General features: G+C 33.5%; 1 protein-coding gene across 2 annotated transcripts in view; it reads left to right on the top strand.

The window, feature by feature from the left end:
- Nucleotides 1-24,244, top strand: part of KIFAP3 (kinesin associated protein 3) — a 127,996-nt gene that overhangs the window by 55,661 nt on the left and 48,091 nt on the right. For both annotated transcript variants that reach the window (XM_010953853.3, XM_010953851.3), the window contains exons 11-15: nt 12,659-12,759; nt 18,391-18,499; nt 19,717-19,829; nt 20,236-20,401; nt 21,011-21,136. In XM_010953853.3, coding sequence (XP_010952155.1) covers nt 12,659-12,759; nt 18,391-18,499; nt 19,717-19,829; nt 20,236-20,401; nt 21,011-21,136 — 615 coding nt within the window. The remainder of the gene's footprint in view (nt 1-12,658; nt 12,760-18,390; nt 18,500-19,716; nt 19,830-20,235; nt 20,402-21,010; nt 21,137-24,244) is intronic.

The raw sequence follows: 24,244 nt of genomic DNA, 5'->3' as shown, positions 1-24,244 counted from the left end.
TCAGGTGAGGATTTCATCCCTCTACCTTCTCCTAAATTCAACACCTTACCCTCATCCTCAGCTCATTCCTTGTTTTGCTTTCTATTTCACTGACAAAGTAGAAGCAATCCAAAGAGAACTTTGGTGGGTTTCTGTTGCCACACTTACCCTCCTGCTTGCATCTGTCTATGCGTTGCTTCTCTCCAATTATTATGCACTTGCCCCTACTCTTATCGTAGGTCATGCTCCCACCCCACCCCATTCTCTCTCTCCAGTTCAGGATTCTTGCTCCAGCAGTTCTTCTCTCTGTCTCACATCATTAATTTTCCCCCGCTATTAGATCCTTGCTATCAACATACAAATATGCTGTTTGTTATATCATCCATCTTAATAAAAATTCTTGACTCTTCACTCTTTTACCTTTCAGCTGTCATCTCACTTCTTTTCTTCCCACTATTGCAGAATGCCTCTTAAGAGTTGTCTTCATTTCTTGTCTCTCATTTCTCTTCCTTTTCATATACATTCGTATTCTTTCCTTTCTGCTTTTTGCTCTTGTGCGCTCTCTCCCCCCTCTCCCCCCACCTATCTCTCCCTCTCTTTCTCTCCCTGACTTTCACATGCCCCTACACACACACACACCCCATCACACTACTCTGGTCAAGTTCTAGTGACCTCCATATTGTTAAACCCAGTGGTTAGTTCCCAGCATTTGACATAGTTTTTGTCTCCTTTAACTTTTTTCATTGATTTTTCAGGACACAGTACTCTTTTGGTTTTCCTCCTAGGTACATACTCCTTCTCAGTCTCTTTTTCTGCTTCCACCTCATCTCCCTAATCTCTATGCATTAGAATATCCCCAGGGCTTAGTCCTTAGATTTTTTTTCTCTATACGTAACTTCCTTGGTGACTTCATCCATTCCATTTAAATACTGTACCTATACTGATGACTCCTCAATATAAATAGATAATTTCAGCTTCTTCTCTGGTTTCCTTATTCCAGGCATTATCTCATGGATGTGCTATTAGTATCTGAGATTTAACGTGTTCAGAATTAAGCTCCTAATTCTCCTCCCTCCCTAGACCCATGGTTTTCATTCCTTAAGATCTACATAAATGGCAACTTCCTCTTTCTTAGTTAACTGAGCAAAACCGGGAGAAGTTATCTTTGACACTGATCCTTTCCTCCGACCCTACATCCAATCTGTCAGGTCAGTCATCTTTGTCTTCAAACTATAGCTGCTACCACCCTGATCCCAGCCATCTCTTCCCTGTCACATCCTAACTGGTCTTTGTGCTTTCACGCTTGCCTCACAGTATCTTCTTGATGAAGCACACAGATCCTATTAAAATTTAAGTTAAATTATGTCATTTCTCGGCTCAAAACTTTCTAATGATTTCTCATCTCAGAGGAAAAACCCCCTTATAATGGCCTACAAGGATTTATAGGTTCTCTCCTGGCTTCTTTCTTCTGTAACTACATCTTCTAGTGTTCTCTCTCTTGTTCTTTCTGCTAAAGGCACATTGGCCTCCTTGCTAGTTCTTGAACTCAATAGACACATTCCTGCCTCAGGACTTTTGCACTTCCTATTCCTTCTTGTCTAGAATGTCCTTTCCTACTTTTTTGTATGGTTCATTTCCTCACCTGTTTTGGGCTTTGCTTCCAGGCTATCCTATTTAAAATTTCAGTCCCTGGTTTCTGTTGTTCTCTGTCTATTTTTTCTTTATTTTTCTCCAAGGGCACTTAATCACCATGCAATATATCTTCCAAATTATCTTGTTTATTATCTTCACCACCCACAATCACCACCAGGCCCCAGGCTTCAAAGACTGTAAGTTCCATAAAAATGTAGAGTGGTATCAGTTTCATTCAGATCTATATTCCCAGTGCCTACAGCAATGCCTGGCATATTGTTCTCAATAACTATTTGGTGGATGGTTGGATAGATTAATATATGAAAGGAACATGTGAAAGGAATGAACATCAAAAGAGCTGGGCTTGAGTCTTCTTGCTTCCCTTCACTCTTTATTAGCTGAGTGACATTAGGCAAGTCAGTTGATCTTCACTGAACCTTTTGTCCCTTTTAGAGAATACGAGGATAGAACCCATCTCAGGATTATTGTGCAAATCAGATGAGAATTAATATATACTTATTTCTTAATTAGAAAACTTTATACAAATTTTAGTTATGATAAGGAGGAAGAAAAGGAAGAGGAAGTCTTGAGGAGCTAATAGTGGCTAAATGAAAAAGATCAGGAACACAGAAAAAAGTCTTGCTTCATAGTTTTGACTATTTTTAGGCCTGGTTATAGGAGGTTCATTTTAAACATTGAAACAGTAATGTAATTTCATTTGTATTATATGATATAGATTTCTTTAGTGAATTATATAATTCAGGGCAAGAGTCTTCTAATACAGTGATGCTCAAAGTGTAGTCCACAGACCAGTACACATTCGTAAACAGCTTGTTTTTGGTTTGTAATGAGTAAATCCAGAAATTGAGAATAAGCATTTAGACACTTGCAGCAAGTTAATCAAATAATAAAATCTGCTGAACATAGTAATAAAAATTTTGCACCACTATTTTGTATATCTTTTGTTTAATTTCATTTTTATTATACTTTACGAAAGTATTGGTCTTTGATACGTTGCGAGGAAAAGTAAAAACCTGGCCCTCCATCACATACAGTTTGAGAAGCACTATTCAGATAAACAAGATGACAGATTTGGTCCTAGGTTAGCATACAGTTCTTTTAAAGTATTTAAACGTTCATATGTTAAACTCAACATCACAAATGACCATGCTTTGGGATACTTCCCTAGTTCATTTATGAGCAGAGATGAGAATGTTTCCCCCCCAAATTAAGGAATTAGTGATGTTACATAGAGATATTGCTAAGCTTTTCAATATTTATAGTAATTGTAATAACTAAAGATCAAACTCCTCAAATATACAAGTGCTTAACTTATATTAGTCACTTTATCATATAATTTATGCATCTAAATGTGCAAGTTAACTAAAAAAGTTAACCGACTCAGAAATCTTTCTTAAAGTTGCCCTTTAATCCCCAGAGCCACGCTGGTCAGTGATATATGTATGGCACTGAATATTACTAGTATCAAAGTTTGATCTATAATTTAAACCTTGATTCAAATTCCTATCTCTAAATTTTGATTATTCTAAATTTGAGGGTTGTGAATCTATACTAATTTGCATGACTTGTTTGTGCTGAAACTAATTTTATTGGTTATGGCAGAAAAATTAGGATTCCTAGATTCAATAGCACGTTGTCATGTCTGTTTCACAATTCCGCATGAATCATTTCAAAATGGATCCAAATGTTAGTCCGTATTCTCTTCAGTGGAATATAAATTAGAGTTCCCAAGGTGTTCCAAATGGATATAAATGTTTCTACGTTCTGTGAGTTTTGAGAGTAAAATTGGCACCTGATCCATCTTGACCTAGATTACATTAGGTAATCTGGGTTTCAGGGCATTTTCCAAGGCTGTAGAAAGATTTTATCAGCATGGAGGGAGTCAGACCAGGTCAAGAGTTAAGTGATAAATATTTGATTTCTTCCAGTTGAGACAAGTCTGATTTCCCTTATTTTTGGAGATCACCAGAGCAGATACTGTTGGACTTTAAACTTTGATCATTAAAAACTAAGGATTATTTTCTTTGACCATCTGTCACATGTCCTTAAAAGAAAACTGAAAAAGTTAATTTCTGAACACCTTTGAAATTCCTCTACAATGTTAAATTTATTTTTCTCATTATATAGTAATATGACTTAATTTACAACTTTAAAAGTATCTAAAATGAAAGAAATAAAGCTTGTCTTTATTTTCTAAAGAGAATAATATTTTGTAAATGACCTTTTCTGACTTATTAAAAATTAGAAATGGTCGGACCATTTTCCAATTAGGAGGTATTTTCCATTTAAAAAAACTAAGTTGCCTTTATGATGGTTTCTTTAAGACACTTGAAGTAGATTTTTTTAAAATAACTTCATTTGGCCTATTTATTACAAAACTGTTATGGAATTTCACACGTCTATTTCAGTACGCAGCCCCTCAAAGACTACTGCACTGTTTCTCGATTTTAATAGGCCTCATTTATCCTATAAATAAACCTACATTTTCTTACCTGATCAAGTGAGCAAACAATAGGGGTCAGATGTGGCAAACACTTTAACAGAAAGCACATGTCTAGCCGTCAGGGTGAGGTAGAGTCATATCAAGATTGCTTGAAGTTATTAATGGCAGTAAAATTTATGCTTCCTCCTGTTTTCCCAATTAAATCAAGAAGCCTTTTTTCTTAGGATTCTTCTATCACCAGCTGGTTCCAATACTCTGTGTGTGAATATTGCCTGAGGTATCTCCGTTTCTAGATGGTAAAAGTTGACCAAAGCACATTAAGTCAATGATATGGACCTGTAGGCTAGAAAACAGCCGTTGTTAAGGGTTTTATTTTGGTCCTTATCATTTGTACCACAAGTATGCATATTTTGTAGGGTATATTATAAATAAGTTCTTGTTGGCATGCTCTGGATATAATAAAAGAATACTGTAGTCAAGGTAATAAACTAATTGAAACATTGAAAATATTTGAAAAATAAGCTATGTGGCAAAATGTACAGTTGTACATACCAAAAAATAGTGAAAATGTATCAAAAGTGCTGGATTTTAGATTACTTATTTAATGAATACCTCTTAACGTGACAGAGCTGTTGAGCTTAATGGTAGATTTACAATTTCAGTTTCTTACAGTTTTTAAATAATTGTACACAAAAGTCCAATTATCCACAAACCATTGTATTGCAAAACTATTGTTACACTTGTTTACATACTGATCATTGTAACCTATAAATTCTGTCATTTTCCCCTCTTTCAGTTCCTGGTTACAAAACTCTTGGCTTTTATATATTCATTTCAAATCTCTGTTAGACTTAACTGAACAAATCTGTCCTAAAACAGAAGACTATCTAGTGTAGTTGCAATCTTGAAAATTGGTCTCTCCAAATTCAAGTTTTAACTAAGGCCGTCTGTCTGATCATACTGGGTATGTGTCTGCAGTGGGTGCTCTAGTAAGTTAAACATAAAATGATATGGAAATATGTGCAAAAGCTCATCTAATATACTTGCATTGTATTTTTAACATATGTCAATATAGTCAATATGTGTGTTCAGTGATTGTTGAAATTATCTTTTAATTGGTAGTTTTGCCTTTAGCATTTTCTATATTGATAGAGCTTTAAGGACTCCAACTCTGTAGTAAATTTTAAGACACTGATTTTTGAAGTGTGTTGTATTCACATGGACTTTCTAGGGGTAATTTATCACCCTAATGCTGCTCTATTCTAATACAGGGGTGCTTATATTCCCACTTCTCTTATCTTTTCATGGACCCCTTTGTGACTTCAAAGGGAGTTTTTTACTTTGAACGAAGACATGCAGTGCAGAAGGGAATGAGAATCTGGCTAATAATGTGGCCCATAACTTGTGTTCTCACTCTGTTTTTACAAAGTGTTGGGCTGGGTCTACTGCAGAAGCGGAAATTTGGCTTTGAGTTCTGGTGTTCAGAACTCATATTTCTGCTTGATTGAACTTTGAATGGAAAATCCCAAGTGTCTTACAAAATTAGTAGCTAAATGGTGTTTTTACTAATCACTTCAGAAATGAAAAAAACTGAAGACATTTTAAAATTCAAAACCCATCAGCATGCTTTTGCCCTTTAATTGGCAGAAAATCGATCGTGAGAGCAGCCCAGAGAGCTGACTTTTTTTCTCCTTCAGCTGCTCCAGCTGAACTACAGCTGCAAATTTCTTTAAAAAGGAAAAAAAAATCTTGAATCTACTTTATAAGTGCAGTAATTCCCACAAAATCAGTTGTTGGAGTTAATGACCAGTTTGTTACGGCATTAACTGCCCTCAGCTGGGAATGACCAATTTTGGGGTGAATGGCTGCACAACTGCTAAGATAATTCAGTAACACTTCCAAATAATGATCCAGCTAATTAACGGTGAATTCCTGTGGAAATCCTATCAAAGTACTTATGACCTCTGCATTTAATAGCCAGTGAGTTCATCATGATTCATGTTTATTACCATAAATACCAAAGGAATCATAATGACTAGACCATTTTTTTTCCACCCGGGCCTTATTACTTGAACAGATCTGACTAATCCACCTCTAGTCATTAAGGACCTAGTTCTCAAAATATTCAGTCTTTTCACTGCTCTGCTCAAAATTCATAGAGCCTTTGGTGCTATGCCAGCATACCGACGATTGGCAGCCTGTTTTAACTTGGGTTGCCGTTAGGGAATAATTGATGTCTATAAGTCTTAAAGGAGCCCTTTTGAAATGTCTGCCATTTGTAGGATGTGGAGGAATCAGCTGGCTAGCTGGAGTTTATGGTTCTTAATTATGAATTCTTATGGGAAACTTATACCACCCAGCCCCAACTCTTCTAGGGTATGCAAGATTTTTTTTTGAGATTTAGTTTTTGAGAACTCAGATATCTTTTCTTCCAATGAATGAAGAAGATTATTAGCTTATAATAAAAAATAAGCTCTTAATTTTACTTGAACCATTTAATCTCTCTTAATGGCTGTTTATTGCTGTGTGATCTTTAAATTAGCCTTTAAGTAATAGTAAATGTTGGCTGCCAGGAAGCCTCTACTTTCTGTGCAGCTGTGTTTAAAAAGATGAATTCAGGTTATTTCCAGACATCTTCTCCCTCCAGGTATTCACTTTTCTTCTGCAGTACTTTGTCTTTTTGCTGTGGCTGTCAGGTATCTGCTGAATGCCATGAAGTTAAGGCTGCATTTTTACCAAGCAATTAATTACTTATATAATCCTTTATGATTCATTGAATAAGATACCTGTGGTTTATGTACTATAATCTTCATTTATATATTGCAGCTCTTTAGTGGAGAATGGAAATACATGATTTGTAACAATAAGATGTTAATTAGGATCACCAAGGTACCGTATGGTAACAAGACCACTTATAAAATGTTTATACCTTTTTTTCTTAATAAAAGGAAAAATATCAGTTTAGATCTGTTTTCATTCCATAAATAAATACAAAATGAGAAGAAAATCAATTTTATAGGTATTTTTAAATCAGTTGATTGAATTCTAGGGAACCTTTACCCAGATAAAATCTAGAAGCCATATCAGCAACTGGGTTATATAGAGCTCTGAGTACAGAGTTATAGTCCCTTAGACCTATCATCACCTCCTTTCATGCTTTCCTCAAGGGAAAAAACAATACTTCTGGTGTAGTACTAGTCATATTCCAATTTCTTTTGTTGTGCTTCAGCCCTAGCAAGTGAGGAAATGCCTGTATGTTTTATTTGCCTGGGACATGCTACTTAAAGATACATGACGTGTGTAGCTAACTGTGAGGTTTGTCTTCTATGTTCTCAGGCTTCTCTGAGTCCTTTCATTTTCTTGTAGCTCATCACCTCCATAACCATTCCCCACTCTAAGAGTGAAATTAAGTTCTGTTACAGACAGGGAAGCATGAAGGAAGCAAGAGAGGTTCACAATGTATTTGTGGTAGTGGTGGTGGAGGAACACTTACCAGTGACAATCATCTATGCTTTGATTACTTTCTTTCCTCAAGCTTCATTCTGATTAAGGGATTTATAACCCTATGAGAACAAGAGAATGATGCAGGTTCTTACCAGGTACAGTCACTGAGTGGAGCCTTGAGGTATGTATGAGGTGACTCTCCTAAGCCCATACTTGGGGTATAGCAGGGCTTTATAGGAAAGTAACTAAGCTGGAGGACAAGTGGCTCGGCCACAGGCTCAGAACAGACCTGTGAACCCTGTCTAACTTATCTCGGAGAAGTCTTGGCTGCCTCGTAAACCTGCTTACCTCTAACTACAGTCAAACCTTGAGGATAGAAGAGCACAAAGACAACATGTATGTTAAGGGAACAGTGATAATATTGTTCTGTTGGTAAAACAGAAAAATGTTTTTGTCAACATAATGATAGTAAGAAATGATGTTTATTGAATCCAGTTATTGCGTGTCGGACTCAGTACTAATGGCTTTACCGGGATTCTCTCACCTAGTCCTCACTGTAACAACTCTGAGATAGTCACAGTTGCTATCCCGATTTCATAGGTGAAGAAACCGAAGCATAGAGAGTTTCACTAACACGCAGGTCATTTATGCTCGTAAGTGGCAGGCCACAAACTGAACCCAAGCAGTCTGCCTCCAGAGCCTGAGCTTTTAACCACAATGTTATACTGCCTCTATTTACCACTCTACTCAAACTTTTAAGCTTCTAGCACTTTTTTTTCCTCATAATATTGAACACCACTTGATAGCAGTTCTTGTGCAATTTAGTGAGAGTGAGATCGATTGGGGGCAAACTGCTTGGGGGATAGTGCATTTTGTCCCTCTCAGGATCTTCCTTCATCCCTTGGAACCTACTGCATCTGGGCACAGGTCCTCTGATAAATAACTAATTGTTTTTCTGCATTTCATCTCCTCTCTTCCCTTCTCCTACCATCGTCCCACCTTTTTCTCCAAGATCGTTTAGAGTCCCTTCTAAGTGCATTTCCTTCCTGTACTGTGCCACTAAGGAATGATGGTAACAATTTATGTTTATTTGGCATTATTTCACCATTTCTGCTGCCTCCTGGAAGGCTTAGTAGAGGATACATGCACTTAGGCTTTGTAGTCAGACTTAGATTTGAATCTCAGATTCACAGCTATGTTTCCTTTCAGAGAATTCATAACCTTAATGAATGTCATTGCTTCATCTCCAAATCAAAGATAATACCTACCGCTTCAGTTGTTATAAGAGTTAAATGAGAAAATATATACTTAACATATGACAGGAACAATATCACTTTTTGCTTAATCTTTTCTCTTTTCCGTTCTCTCAGAGAATTGTGGTTACAAAAATATTGGCTATTCACCAATCTTGTAGGAAAGCCCTGTATTCCTAGAGCTTCTGTTTCCTTCAGTCCTTTAGTATTTAGCACATTTTGGGGCACGATAATCATTTTAGGTAAAGATTGTAGGGGACTGGGGACACATTCAGAGATTTTTTTAACAGAAGATCATAGATAAAGAAGAATTAGGAAGGTATGGGAGAACTGCAAGGAGCTCTCACCTTTGGCCATGAGTAGGACTTTTCTTGCATGTTTATTCATCTACTTTTTAGAAATTATTACAATTTTAGGATTCTTCTACAGTCTTTCTGTTTTATCACATACCCCTTATCTGGAGTTACCCTTTGGAAGTGATAGATATATAGATGTATAATTAGCTCTAGAGCACCTTCCTTGTTATTTTTTTATGGAGTACAGATCTCTTACAAGCAAATCTTTCTTTCCTCTCACCTTACATGAATTGCTGTACCACTTTAGAACATTACATTTTAGAATCTTTTCATTGACACCAGCAGTAGACACAGACTCTCCTCAAACATAGAGTAGCATATTAATTAATATTCCTAGTTCCACGTTGAATTTTAACATGTTTGATGATTTATTTTGATATTAAAAATCCTTTGTATTGATTATTGACTTGTTTCTTTTACCATTGACTTAGTAAGTTGTGTGACTTGGAATCCTACTTTTCAGTGAATTTACTACATAGAGGAAAATATCTTCAAATAATATTTTGTAAAAACTAAGTAGGACTAGAACCTACCCACAGCTGAACCACATATAGAAAGAAACTGGAATATCAGGGGAAAAGAGTCTTGTCTCCAGAATATGAGTTTGCTATGGGACTTTACTTGAAGAAATTTTTAAACATCTCAGTACCTGGAAAAACCTAAACACTGTGAAGTATAAACTGATCAAACCCTAAGGGATACTTTCCTTCTGGGGAATAAAATTGGATTTTTCATTTTTAACTTACATGTCATGAAAGCCTATGCGAAGGTCTGTTTTCCTAGCAAGTGTGTTTTATATTAGAATAATATAAATGAATGCCTTCAGTAGTGTAACAATGTGATTTATTAAAATCTACAAGTCTTTTCTATTTAGATTGCTCTGATCCCAAGAACAGAACATTGCGGTTGGGAACACCCAGTTAGTCTCTACTTCTCTTGTTTTTGAAGTAATTTCACAATTTTTACAGTACATTTTCCTCCAAATAAAACCCTCACCTCAAAATACTTAGTATTTCCTACAGAATCCTGTGTTTCCTATAGCTAACTTGTGTGTCTGACTTAACTAGTCTTCATCGTATGACTGTTGAATTTTACTTTCTCCTGTATTATACCTTAACTTTTTATCTAAGTCTGTAGTCATTATCTTTAGAGCTTATCTAATTCCACTTCTCTTTTCTCCATAGATTGTGTAGTGAAGTTTTTGAGATAATAGAAGAGACTGACATTTGCTCAAAATGCTTTGACCTGGACATTTTATTCTGCAAATTGTTTATAAAGTATAATGCTATAGAGAAGAAGGCATAAAATATCAGATAAAATAAGTATTTATTATTTCACATATAAAATACAGTTCCTGCATATGTTATTGTACAAGTGGTTGAGTTAGTGAATTCATAGATATTTTTAGTTAAAATGAAAATGTTTACTAATATGTATTCATCTGACAAACATATGCTAGGTTTTATTGTTTTTTTTTAATCCCAATGATTCTTTTTTACACTGATACTGAAAGCCATAGGAAATAGGCTTTAGCCGATTTTAGAAGATGCAAAAGTCTTTATTTTAAAAAATTCTGTTTTAAAAATGTGTTTTAGTCTATCATATGTCAGTGTATGTCAGTCTTTTATATCTGATCATAATATCTTACTTGAAAGACTGTTTCACCTTAGATAGAAAATTATTTGAGATATATTATAATATACCTCTGGTGTATATAACTTGACCTCTGGTGAAGATGTGGAGATCAGAGAGGCCTGTGTTTAAATACCTGCTCAACTGCTTACAAGGCTGTGTAGCAAGTATTTATTTTTCTCTAAGTGTTGGGTTCCTCATCTGAAACATAGGGATGAAAACATTTATTTGACAGATTGCTTTGAAGATGCACATTGTTCTTCCTTACCACATGAGATATTGTTATCTAACATATCAGCTGCAGGAAAACAAGAGGCTAGAGAAAGCGTCACTATATTTTTTCCGTTTACTTGCAAAAGACCCCTGGAAACTTTCACTTAAAACACTTCTGTGTCAAATATGAAGATCTTGTAGAACCAGTAATTTCTGTCCTTGACTAAATGTGCTTGCTTTTTTAGTTTTAGCCTCTGATTTTTAAAAATATAACATTGGTTTTTTTCCAGCTTTCTTGAGATCTAATTGACATATAGCAGAATATAAGTTTAAGGTATAATGATTTGATATATGTGTATATTATAAAATATATAAGGTTAGTTAACTATAAGGTTACCACTCTAAGGTTAGTTACCACATCTATCACCTCACATAATTACTTTGCTTTTTTTTCTGGTGGTGGGAACTTTTAAGATTACTCTGTTAGCAATTTTCAAATATACAATACAGTATTGTTAACTATTGTCACCATGTTTTTTAAATACTAAAAACTGAATCAATCAGCAGATATTTATTGAGAAACTTCCATGTGCTATACTAAGCCTGTGAGAATACCAAAGTTTGTCCTCTAAGAATTTCTAGCCACCTTTTAAAGATGTGCCTAATATCTGAAAAAAATTAGGTAAGAACATAAAATAGTTTTTTGAAAAAACTCTTAAGTATTTAGAAATTTTTTTACTATGGTAGACACAAGGATAAAGGTGCTGAATTTATCCTCTGTGTTAAAATATATTTAAAATTTTCTTGATATATTATTTATCAGCTACATTTACTTATATGCTAGATTTTTTTTTTTTAAACTTCAGATATCTCCAAGGACTTCTCATAGCCCAAAATTTTCAAAAAGAAATTTTTTGGCTAAACAACTTTTCTCACTCTTTCTAGTCTAGCCACTGACTTTGAGATCATAAATAGGTCCTTGAAATATGGTCTGTCAGAAAGCTTGTAGGAGGAGTACAAGAATCTAAGATATATCTACAGATCTAAGATACATTATTCACTTTTCTTTTTTCTGTTTCAAGGTGTATAAAACTAGAGTAATCTTACCTTAGAAGTTCTGAGACAATCCTTAGACTACGCTTAGTTTATACCCTTTAGCATTTTGTAGTCACATATTTTTTGTAATGTTGCAAATACTATTCTAATTCTTCTATCATTTATGTTATTTTTCTAGTGTCTGATTCATAGGAATTAAAAATACTTCTTTGTTTACAATTTCTAATACATTGTTACTATGTTTACTGCTTCTAAAACATTACTGTCAGTAAAATGTATTAATCATATATTTTGATAAAACAGTAAGGATAGGGAGGCCAATGGTTAAATCTACTTTATGGTGGGCTGGTGGTTAATTTTTTTCCAAAAAAACACCTTGCAAAATACATATATTCCTGGAAATTAGTGATTTTTCACAGATAGTGTGCTCCAAACTTTGGAACTGAAATGAGGAGCTCAAAATAATTTCTAAATTTAGGGTTATATAAGAAATTTTTTGATTTAGGAGTTTAAAAGTTTTAATGCAGTAATTTAGTGTGTTGTACAAAAAAATTAATTTGCTTATGGTCATCCCATGCAAGGCATGCATAATATAAAATCTCACCATATCCATGATTTCTTATTTCTAGGCAATGAAAACTACAAACAAATAGCAATGTGTGTTCTTTACCACATAAGTATGGATGACCGCTTTAAATCAATGTTTGCATATACTGACTGTATACCACAGGTAAGTGGCTTAAGTGTTTTTTTAAAAAGGCATTCAAAAAGTATGTTTTTCATTTTCTTCTCTTGATTTGCCAGATAGCTTTTTCCTTTAAAAAATCCATCTTGAAAAGTAATATAAATTTGTTATACAAAATCTGGAAAGTACAGAACAGTATAAAAATGAAGATAACGTTCTGTTATCCCAAACCCAGAGATAACCATTTAACATTTTGGTACATTTTCTTCTACATAATTAAAAAATAATGTATTGAGATTATATGCCATATGTAGTTATATATTGCTTTATTTACTTAATAGATTATGAACTACTCTCCCATGTCATTGAACATTCTTCAGAAATTATTTCTAATAGTCATATAATATTGTATTGCATAAATGTACCATAATTTAAACATTAAATTATGTTTAGTTTTTTCTAGTTTATCACATAAAAACTGTTACAAGTAAACATATGTAAGCAAATGAAATAATGTGAAGTATATATCACAGTATGTAAAAGCTTATCCACATCTCTGACTTTCTCTTTAGTTTAAATTCCTGAAAGTAGAATTACTAGATCCAAAGGTATGAACGTTTGTGTATTTGACACAATCTGGCCAAATTACCTTCTAAGAAGACATGAGATATTTCCAACTAACATTTCACTGTTAACAACACTGGATACTATAGTGGAGTGTCTCTATTTCTTTTTATTTGCATTTCTATGAATATTGGTGAGGTTGAACATTTTTTTCATATATTTGTTATCCCTATTATGTTATAAATCATTCATATGTCCCTTGCTAATTTTTACATTGGCATGTCAATATTTTAGGATTACTAAATAAGATCTGTATATATAAATAAATATTTTAACTCTTTGTCATATTACAGACATTTCCCAACTCTGTCATTTGCCCTTTAATTTTGTTTGTGGCAGATGGTTCTAAATGCTTTGCATTCTCAGATGGGAAAATACATCATCAAAATTCTTTTATTTTTATAGCACTATTCTCGAGAAAAATTTTTGTTATAACTCAGTTGCTTGATATATTTCATATGTTAGGTCTGTTTGTCTTGAAGGAGTTTAGTGATTTTTTTTTCATGGACTATGTTATCAGGGTAAAGATTCTATACAGATACGATTTAACTTTTAGGGAATTTATATTCATAGAATCACTAATGTGCCATTAATCTTTATTATTTACAGAGCTCTACTCATTTGAATACTATATGATGATTGGAATACTAGTTGGGCTGATTTTTAATATTAGATTATTTTTTATAAAATGGCTTTCTAAATTACAAAAAGCAAAATTGTAGGATGTATAATATACAATAAAAATGACACTTTGAAAGACACTTTAGAAGAATATGAATAGTAAGTCATTAATTAAATCTTTTAAGATGACTAGGCAATTCCTTATTAGCCTAATGTAAGTTATTAAGTATATATTATTTGACAAATAATGAATATGTAGTAAAAAATAGACCATACTTTTTCTTTCTGTTAATTCTTTTGACCGTCCTTCTAGTCATCCCAAATTAACAAGGCAGTTCTAAAAATTGAATTTGCTATTCTAGAATTTTAACACTTTCCATGTAATTAAAAAACTTGCTTGTTTATAGAAAATAGATGTCATTCAAAGAATATACAGTATATTTTATCTTAACAAGACAAGGCTTCTTATAGAGATAACGCATGTCAGACTATAGTCCATGTAAAGTGTAATCAAACTCTTTGTCAAACAAGTTTTCAGTAAAAGAGTAGCCATGTCAAAGGGGGATTACAGGTGATTTACTACAGTCTCACTCCATATGTTCCAAAGATTTTTGCTTTGCGGTTGCAAAGGATGTTCCTTTTCCAATCTCGTTTAGGATTGTAGGAACTTCATTGCCTACAGGATGTGAATTGGTAAGCAGGGATAAAAGAATTGCTGAGATTGACTGTTTTTATCCAGATTAGGTTTAAAGAGAATAACATTAAAGAGAAATAAATGTAAACTAAAAAGGGAAGAAAAACTTATTTTGTTGAATCCTAAATTAGGAGTTACCCTTCTCTTTTGGAATGTATAGTCTCAAATATAAAATATTAAACGTTATTTTAAATAAATAATCAGAAACAAGAGCCTACTTAGGTTACTTTTGAGACATTGTTATTATTGCAGTTGAAGATTTTGTCTGTAGATTTTTCAAGGACAATATTCATGCTTGTTTTCTTGCCAGATAATTTTCTAACTTCAAACATTTCTGCAAGGGGGTTTTCAGAACATTTATGGTCTGTATTTCATGAACAAAATTTTCCAAAACTCAGTGGTCGATGTTTTTGGTTTTTTGTTTATTGTATTTCCTTTTTAAAAGCTCAGCCCTGGTAACAAAAGTGAGGATGTATTAACAAATTATGATGTAAACATCCTGAAAGTTTTTAGTATGAGGCCTTATTTAAGAAACCAAGTGATACTCTAGAATATATTTGTTCCTAAAGTGCTATCCACCTATAACTTCTAGTTTATAAGGCTCGATTTTGACATATTTAAGGAAAAGTTGACATGATTTAATTGACACCCAGTGCCAATTATAAAGTATACTGTAAGAAGTACATTGTAAAATAAAAGAAACATGGGGGGGAAAAAACCCTGGGATTAAATTGAAATTTTCAAGCTTTCTGCAGGAATTAAAAAGATACTTCTTTCAGAAGTAATGGCTACTTGAAGTGATTACTAGCAAAGCTTCAAATTCATTTGTGACGGCAGCTGGTTAACCTACTTATTAAATAAAGCCATATTTGAGGTTTTGAATATATTAGAGTTAATGTAATACTCTGTTCACTTTGAAATTATGCATATTAATTTTTGTTTAATAAGATTGTCAAGTGTTGCAGATGAATTTTTCAAATGAGAAGCCTAAAATAACTTTGAAAGTAGAAAAACAGTGGTTCAGTTGTCATTCATGCTTATTTCAGTGATCAAAAAGAATGTGAGGTATGGTCATATTCTTTGACTGCATGAGATATATGTATATATGTAGAGGAGCTTTATAAACTGTAAAACACTGTACAAAAATAAGGTGCCATTAGTAAAATATCAGATCTTTTTCATTATTTTGGAACCACTCAGAGTCCAATTTAAATACTCCTTTCCTTATATGTGTTTTATATGATAAACCTATGCTTCCAAAAATTTCTTCATCAGAATTTTATTAGTCCAAATAAACAATGTCTTAACATTGTGCTCATGGAATAGCATTTCATAAATTAAATTAACCTAATGAGGTTGTATGTGGTGCATGATTATGATTTCTTGGGGGAAAAACATGATTCTATTGATTTCTCAGTCTTAATGAGCTGGACTTCCGTGGAAACAGATTGTGACATGCTCTAATGTAAACCTATAATTAGATTAGTGTTTGCTTTTGTAAATTATTTAACATTCAGAGTAGGTGATTATAAATTAAACATGCCTCATAATCTCTCCCAATGTTATGTTGCTTTGCTTCTCCTTTACTTTATTGCCTCTAATTATCCAATATATTCTAATTTTTTTCCTCTGTTAAGCCACTATTGTGTAAAATTTGGGGGCCAAAGCAAGTCTTTATATATGATCTTAATGGCCTCAGTGGGTGAATTGTTTTAGGTAAGCATACTTGGGGATAACCAGGAGTTAATGGTTGTATTCTAATAATAGTTAAAAGTACACATTAACAGTTCATTGTTATTTAGACCTCTAAGATGCATGTTTTGTTTAAATAGGTGCAAATGCCATCCAGATGCTTATAAAAGTATTTATTGGTAATAGAATGGCCAATCAAAGTACATGTTTAGGTAATGATGTCATGGTGTTATTTAATATTTTACCCTAGAACAGTGTGCAAGAATCTTCATAGTAATCCACATGTTTTCCACCACAGTTGTCCTATTTGGCCCCTCTTTGATCTACATGCTTCTTTTTAGCTGAATGCTGGTAAACGTCCTTTCTGACAGCCCCCTTTGCTCCTGCCTGCCATTATCTGCTGAAGTTCAGAAACCAGAGCATCACTTCAAACAGCAGAGTTAGGGAGTAGCCAGTCAGAAGAGATTCCTGAGGCATGCAGAGTTCTGCCATAATCATTCAAAGATGTTTGGGTAGGGGGGTGGGGGTGGTAGAGGTGTATGTGAATACAGAGAGCTGTGGGGGTTGGCCTCTGGTCACTGGTAAATAAGTGAAGTCAGGTGCCAGAGAGTCTAGACACAGTGATTTCAGTCCTGGGTCTTTGGTATCTGATACTCAATATGGGACTTGTCTGATTGAACACTATTGCCTCTTCACTGCACAGACTGAAGTCCTTTTAGTGCCTTCCTGTTAAATTAGTAAAAGATGACAATGGACATAGTTAAAACAGAGCAAATCTAGTTTTAATATTTCCTAGTTGTCAGTAATTACACTTACTTTTGAAGTGCTATGAGTAGCAATCAAATTAAAGACATAATGTTGCATGGGGAGTTTTAACTAAAGTATTATTTTAAAATGTAAATGCTTTAATTAAAATTGAATTGTTTCTCTTTCTTATTATGAAAAGCTAATTCTATATCATGATATATTTCATTCTCATTTGGTCCTGATTTCTCATGATTTTCAGTTGTGGGGATTGGATAAGATTTCAAACCATGCACTATTTTTTAAAAAGCTAGCTCCTGATTATTATACCACGGGACTTAACATGGAAATTACAAAAGCAAAGCAAAGCAAAACCTCAGCTTCTAACAAATCACCTGTAATACCATTTTTAAGGGCAAATTTCATAGTACGAGGTTAATTTCAAATAAATAGCAACAGATATTTTGCCTTACTAAGCATTGCTTTGATATAACAAATAGATTTTTGTTATTATAAAAAAGCTTATATCAATATAGCTTTATATTAAAAAGTAGAAGTTTGGAAGAATCTATAGTAGGTGTTTAATTAGAGTATGAAAAACGTACTATTATGTATTTACATTAAAGGATTATCACCTACATTTTTATTAATTTGTAGTTTAATTTTAATTGACAGTTAATATATAGATAGGTAGCACAATCTGTTAAATGTATATCCAATAAATTAAGATTATTTCATCTTTGCCATAGTCTAGCCAGTTATTAAATCCCAGTTTGACTCTCTTTCCTGCATATATCTCTGATGCATCCTTATTATCTATATCCCCACTGCCCTACCTAATCCAGGCAGCCAACATCTTACCTGGACTTTTCCTCTAGCCCTTTGGATGGTTTTGCCACATTTTCTTACCCTATTTCCAACCATACTTGACTTGTTCCAGTTCTTGAAAAGAATGACGTTTCTCCCGCCATGTAACCTCTGCACAAGCTATTTTCTTTGCTCAGAATGTTCTACTTCCATACAGTATTTTAAATTCCTTAAATGCAAAGGTTTTATCTAATATTTATCCTATATTCTCCACTGTCCTTGGATATTTACATTTATTGCTGATCATCTAATAATCCATTAAGCATTTATTTATTCTGTTATTCAATAAAGTCTACCATTTCTATGTTGAAAATGTAATTATATTATTTCCAACATACAAACTAAGATAACACATTGTAATAAAATATTGCTTCTGTTTTTTGTGTGTTTTGGGGGGTTTTTTTGAGTAAAATTTGTCCTGTGCTTCTTGCTAGTTAATGAAGATGCTCTTTGAATGTTCAGATGAACGAATAGACTTGGAACTCATTTCTTTCTGCATTAATCTTGCTGCTAATAAAAGGAATGTACAGCTTATCTGTGAAGGTTAGTGCCTTTGAGCTTAATAGATAACCTAGGAATTAATAATTAAAGTAAATACGTAAATCCTATTTTCAGATAGTTTTTTAAATTATAGGTATAATCCTTAAATATAATCCTTAAAAACACTCAGAAAATTCTTACATCATGAGTAAAACATACTTACCCTTCAGTAATAGTTTACAAACCATTTAATCAGTTACCCCAAATTGAAATTTCATTTTTAAAAACATTTTCTATATAAAACAAAACTTTTTATTTGCAAAGCAATCTGTTACAGTGTAAGATGTTACAATACAAATGTATTAGGTATTCATTTTTCTAATACCTACATAAAATGACTTGTGGATTAGGATATTTTAGAGTCTGCTCAATAGCTTTTTCTTATTTGAAAAGTATGCATGTTCATTATAAAAAGTACAAATGAGCAAATAGGAAAAAAAATTAAAATTTTACCCTCACTATCCAAAGATAATCAGATAAAACTTTGATACATTGCTTTTGCATATAGTTAATTTAAAAATATATGGTGACTTTTTTTTAAGCTTTTTTTAAGTTAATAATATCTGACTATCATTTTCATGTGACTGAATGCTTTTATAAAATACAATTGCTAATCGCTGCAAAATAATCCATTAAGGGATTTCCCATAGTTTAATCTGCTAGTTTGGATAGTGTATTGCCGCTCCTTTTCTGTTACAAGCAATGCTGCAGCAATTTTCCTTTCTCTGAATCCTCACATCTCCATTTTATATTCTTAGAATAAATTCCTAGGTGTACAGTTTTTCTTGGTCAAAAGGTATTTACATTTTTAAAATTTGTGGTACATATTTTCATACACAAAAGAATACATACTGTGTGTTTCCATTTATGTGAAATTCTAGAAGAAGCAAAGCTAATCTGTGTTTAAAAAGCAAAAATAAGGAAAAGAGGAAGAGGAGGAAGAGGAAAAGGAGGAGAAAAGAAGAGTAATTGTATTTGGGGGATAAGTTTGACTGGGAAGGGGCACAAGGGAACTTTCTGGACTAAATGGAAATATTCTGTATCTTACTCTGGATATGAATTCATAGGGACGTACATTTATTAAAATTAACCAATTTTGTACCCAAGATTTATGCATTTTCTGTGTGTAAACTGGGGTTTTCTTTGAGAACTATAAATTAAAAATCATTAAATTTAAATGACCCTTAATTTTATTAGGGGAGTTTTATTTTTGTTACTAGGAAATGGGCTGAAAATGCTCATGAAGAGGGCTCTGAAGTTCAAGGACCCATTGCTGATGAAAATGATTAGAAACATTTCCCAGCATGATGGACCAACTAAAAATTTATTTATTGTAAGTACAGTTTTTGGCTTTCTGTCTATAAAAATAGCCTGAGAATCGAAGCTTTAAAGTGCTACACTTGGAATTAGAACTCTTACTGAGCTCTTATCAAATATTAACTCATGACCCAAATTGGTCCTTCTGTTATCAACTACCTTGTAAGTTTAGCTTCCAGAAATCTCAACCTAAGTTTTAATATTCTTTTTCTGTTATTATTCCTATCTCCAACCTTTCTATCCTCACTCTAGTTTTCTTGCCTTAAACCAGTTCACCATAGTCTCCCTTAACATAGTCTCCTCAAGGTTATTAAAACAAGAGAATCACATTTGATACTTATTTTTCCTATGGGTTAAATTATTTAGATTGATTCTTCTGCAAAAATCATATTTTAAATTTTAAATAAAATTGTTTTATTCAGGATTATGTTGGGGACCTTGCAGCTCAGATCTCTAATGATGAAGAGGAGGAGTTTGTGATCGAATGTCTAGGAACTCTAGCAAATTTGACCATTCCAGACTTAGACTGGGAATTGGTTCTTAAGGAGTACAAGCTGGTTCCGTACCTCAAGGATAAACTAAAGCCAGGTCTGTGCTAAATATTTCACTTATGCGTAATCATTAAGTTATTTCTTTACGTTGTAGGGAAGGCTGCTAGAGCAGTGTTTTGCCATGATTATAGTAGGTAACACATTTTCTTCCCACGCCTCTAGTTCTAGACCTACTTCTCCTTTCTGTCTCTCAGAAAGGCAGTCACTAGTTCTCCTTTTATACGTATATACTCTTTTCTCTAACAATCTGTTTTCTTAATATTAGTTTCCCTTTCCTATTCTGCCTTCTTCTTTTTTTTTTCCTGCCTTCTTTAGATTACCAGACACCATCCCCCTCTACACATGAGTGCGCACGCACACGTAAAGTTCTTTGAAGTATTCAAATGACTCTTCTGTTTTCCTTGTTTACTTTGTCATTCATTTGTATTTCCAGACTTATTTCCACTTTTCTGCCGCCCCTTTCACCATAAACTGTCATCAGGGAACATGGAATTTTGGGAAAAGGACAAATTTATAAGTGTGTTAAGGATTCATAAGAACTGATTTAATAGCTTTCAGTATCTTTTCTGTGGCTTGGTTTTGGCAATATAAAAAGGTTTGTATCAGGGCACTTCAATTAAAGCTTTCTATGATTTGACTTTACTAGGTGCTGCAGAAGATGACCTTGTTTTAGAAGTGGTTATAATGATTGGAACTGTATCTATGGATGACTCTTGTGCTGCATTGCTAGCCAAATCTGGGATAATCCCTGCACTCATTGAGTTGCTAAATGGTAAATTACAGTTTGTTTGTCTTAATTTATTTTTATGCTAATATAGAAACAGCTTATGAGTTTAGATTTTTATATATGGAGTCTACAATCATGAAATATTATTTATCTTATTGTTTTAGTCATAACAACTTAAATTGTATATAGTTAAGAAAAACGAATTAAATATACCTTTCCCTGGGATTAGGTAGAGTAAAATCAAATAGCTTTAGGCTGCAAAGTTAAGAATGTTACTGTAAAGTGATTCAGGGCCAGTTTTACACATACTACCCTCCTCTTATGAGCCTTTAACAACTAATATTCTATCATTTCTTCTTTCTTTTGAACTTTCTGTTGGTTAAGTGTACCTCCTATCTTGTGCAAACTCTTTTTTAAATATCGTGATTTCTAATCAGAAAAGTTTTATTTGGAAGCTAATTCTAAGCATATTCCCACCTGGATCCATACGTAGTATTGTCCTCCAGACTTTCTACAGTGAATAAAGTGTTCTCTTTCTGCTCTTCCAACCCATGTGGCAACTGAATACTTGAAATGTGGCTGTTGGGAACGAGAACCTGAATTTTAAATTAAATTTAACTAGCCACAGTAGTTTGTGGCTACAGCATTGAACAGTGGAGGCATAGATAGTCTTCCCCTTACCTTTGCATTGCTCTTAAGGGGGCAGGGTCCATTGCTGTCCACACTGCATACAAAATTTGTCTGAATCTAAATGCGTTCTATTTGGGCCACGTTCTCTAGGACCTTGTGTTAGTCTGCCCAGGCTGTCATAACAAAATACCACAGACTGGGTGGCTTAAAAACAGAAATATATTTTCTCATAGTTCTGGAAGCTAGGAAGTCTAAGGTCAAGGTGCAGGCAGTTTGATTCTGGTGAGGTCTTTCTTCCTGGCTTGCAGAAGGCCACTTAATGTGTCCTCACATCCTCACATGACAGAGGAGTAGGGTAGGAACTAGCACCCAGAAGTGCTCTAGTGTCCCTTCTTACAAGGTTCATAATCTTATGGGTTCAGAATTCTACCCTTGTTAACTTCATTTAACCCTATCTCCAAATGCAGTGACATTTGGGGTTGGGGCTTCAACATACGAATTTTGGAAGAATGTAATTCAGTTTATAGCAGATATACATTAAAAGTAGCTAGTATAGATGTTAAGTATATTAATATGTGAAACCTAAAAAGACACTAAGTTTTTTCCCATACCAGGTATAATATATATGCATTTTGTATTATTTTTAATAGCCTTTTTTGAAGTATACATAAAGAAAAACACACAAATTGTAAGTATTTATAGTACAGTGAATTTTCAAAGTGAGCACCCTTGTGTCGTTCTCACTCATATAAGGAAATAGAATATTCCTGGTACCTAGAAGTCCTTCTGCTACCTCCCAGTCATCTCCACCTTCTCCAAAGTGGTTTCTGTTCTTTCTTTTATCACCATAGATTAACTTTGCTTGGTTTTCATCTTTTTGTAAATAGATTCTTGTTTCTTTTGCCCTATATTATAAATGTGAGATTCATCTATGTTGTGTACAGAAGTGTGTTTTTTATTGCTGTGTAAATATACCACTGTTTTTCCTTTCTGCTATTGATTGATAGTAGGGTGGTTGTTTTTATTTGTTTTTTAAGGGAGAAGGGCTATTATAAATAATGCTCCTATGAACATTCTTAAACCTTTCATTTACTGAACATATTTACTCATTTCTATTAGACACATACGTAGGAGCAGAATTGCTGGGTCACAGAGTATGCATGTATGTGGCTTTAGAAATAATTCCAATCTGTTTTCCAAAGTAGTTGTGGCAGTTTTTAGTCCTACCAGCAATGTGCAAAAGTTCCAGCTGTTCTGCATCACCAGCATATCTGGACATCCAGTCTGTTCAACTGTAGCCTGGTGGTATCTCATTTGTGGTTTTAACTTGCCTCTCCCTAATAATTAAATTAAATACCTGTTTGTGTGTATTGGCCTTTAGGTATGGCTAATAACATGAAGTGCCTATTTGAAGCCTTTGTCCATTTTTCTCTCCTGAATCTTTAAAAGTTTAATTTGTAAATTCTTTAACATAATGCATTTTAAAGATAATTATCATCTAAAGATAATTCCTCCATGTTTGAAGTATTTCTACAAATAGTATATATGTATTTGCTTTGGTAACTAGGAGTTTGCAAGTTAGAATAATTAAGACTAGGTAGTTAGTAGGTGAACATAAAGACAATGTAGTTGGCAGAATGAGAATGAGGATTATGTGGTGAGCTAGAGAAAGTTGAAACCAAATGACCTGTGTCCTTGAATTGCTGTCCCACATTGTTTATGACTGAGAGAGCTGAAATAAAGCAAGCTGACAGCCAGCCCAGTATTTTACTGTATTCTGTTGTTCTCTGATATGTGGTTATCACAGACAGAGGCTGTATACTACTCTTCTTAAGAAATATATGAATTTTCAAGATTAAAACCCTTGGGGTTAAGTGAGGAACAATATATACTGAGAGAGTAATGAATAAAATTTTAGCCCAGGTAGTATAAGAGAGTGATACTTTGGCAAGTTAGTGAAGGAATTTATTTGGAACAAATGGACTTTGAGGGGCCCACAATTTATTCTACCCAACTAGTTGGATGTTCTGTTAACCCTTAAATCTCTTACCAGATAGCACTGAACTGTTGCCAAGAGTTGATAGCAAACTATTAGTAGATAAAATTTCATAGCCAGTACCTAAAAATTCAATTTCTGTAAGTATTTGCTTTTGCCATTACAAATTTTAATCAGTGGTCATCAGCTATTCTGTTAAAGTATTCTTTGTATGATAATAAACGTTTCTTAATTAGCTCGTATGATTACATAACATTCATTTCTTCTAGTATAATTAATTAGTTTGAAACTAAAATTACCTTATTATTACATGCCAATAAGTAAATTTTAATTTTGTTAACATTATTCAACAAAGGAAAAACCTGTTTATAACAGTCTAATTTCTACCAAAACCTTAGAATTTAGAAGATGTGATTTTCTTTTAAAGAACTGTTTTTCTCATGTGAGGTCAACATTATAGAAACAAAAAAGTACCAGATTTATCTCACAAATTAGAATTATTTGAACAATTTTTATGAGGGACCAAA

The sequence above is a fragment of the Camelus bactrianus genome, chromosome 21, assembly GCF_048773025.1.
Source record: "Camelus bactrianus isolate YW-2024 breed Bactrian camel chromosome 21, ASM4877302v1, whole genome shotgun sequence".
In the NCBI taxonomy this organism is placed as follows: Eukaryota; Metazoa; Chordata; class Mammalia; order Artiodactyla; family Camelidae; genus Camelus; species Camelus bactrianus.
The sequence above is the reverse complement of the archived record's forward strand: the minus strand, read 5'-3'. Positions and strand labels throughout refer to the sequence as shown.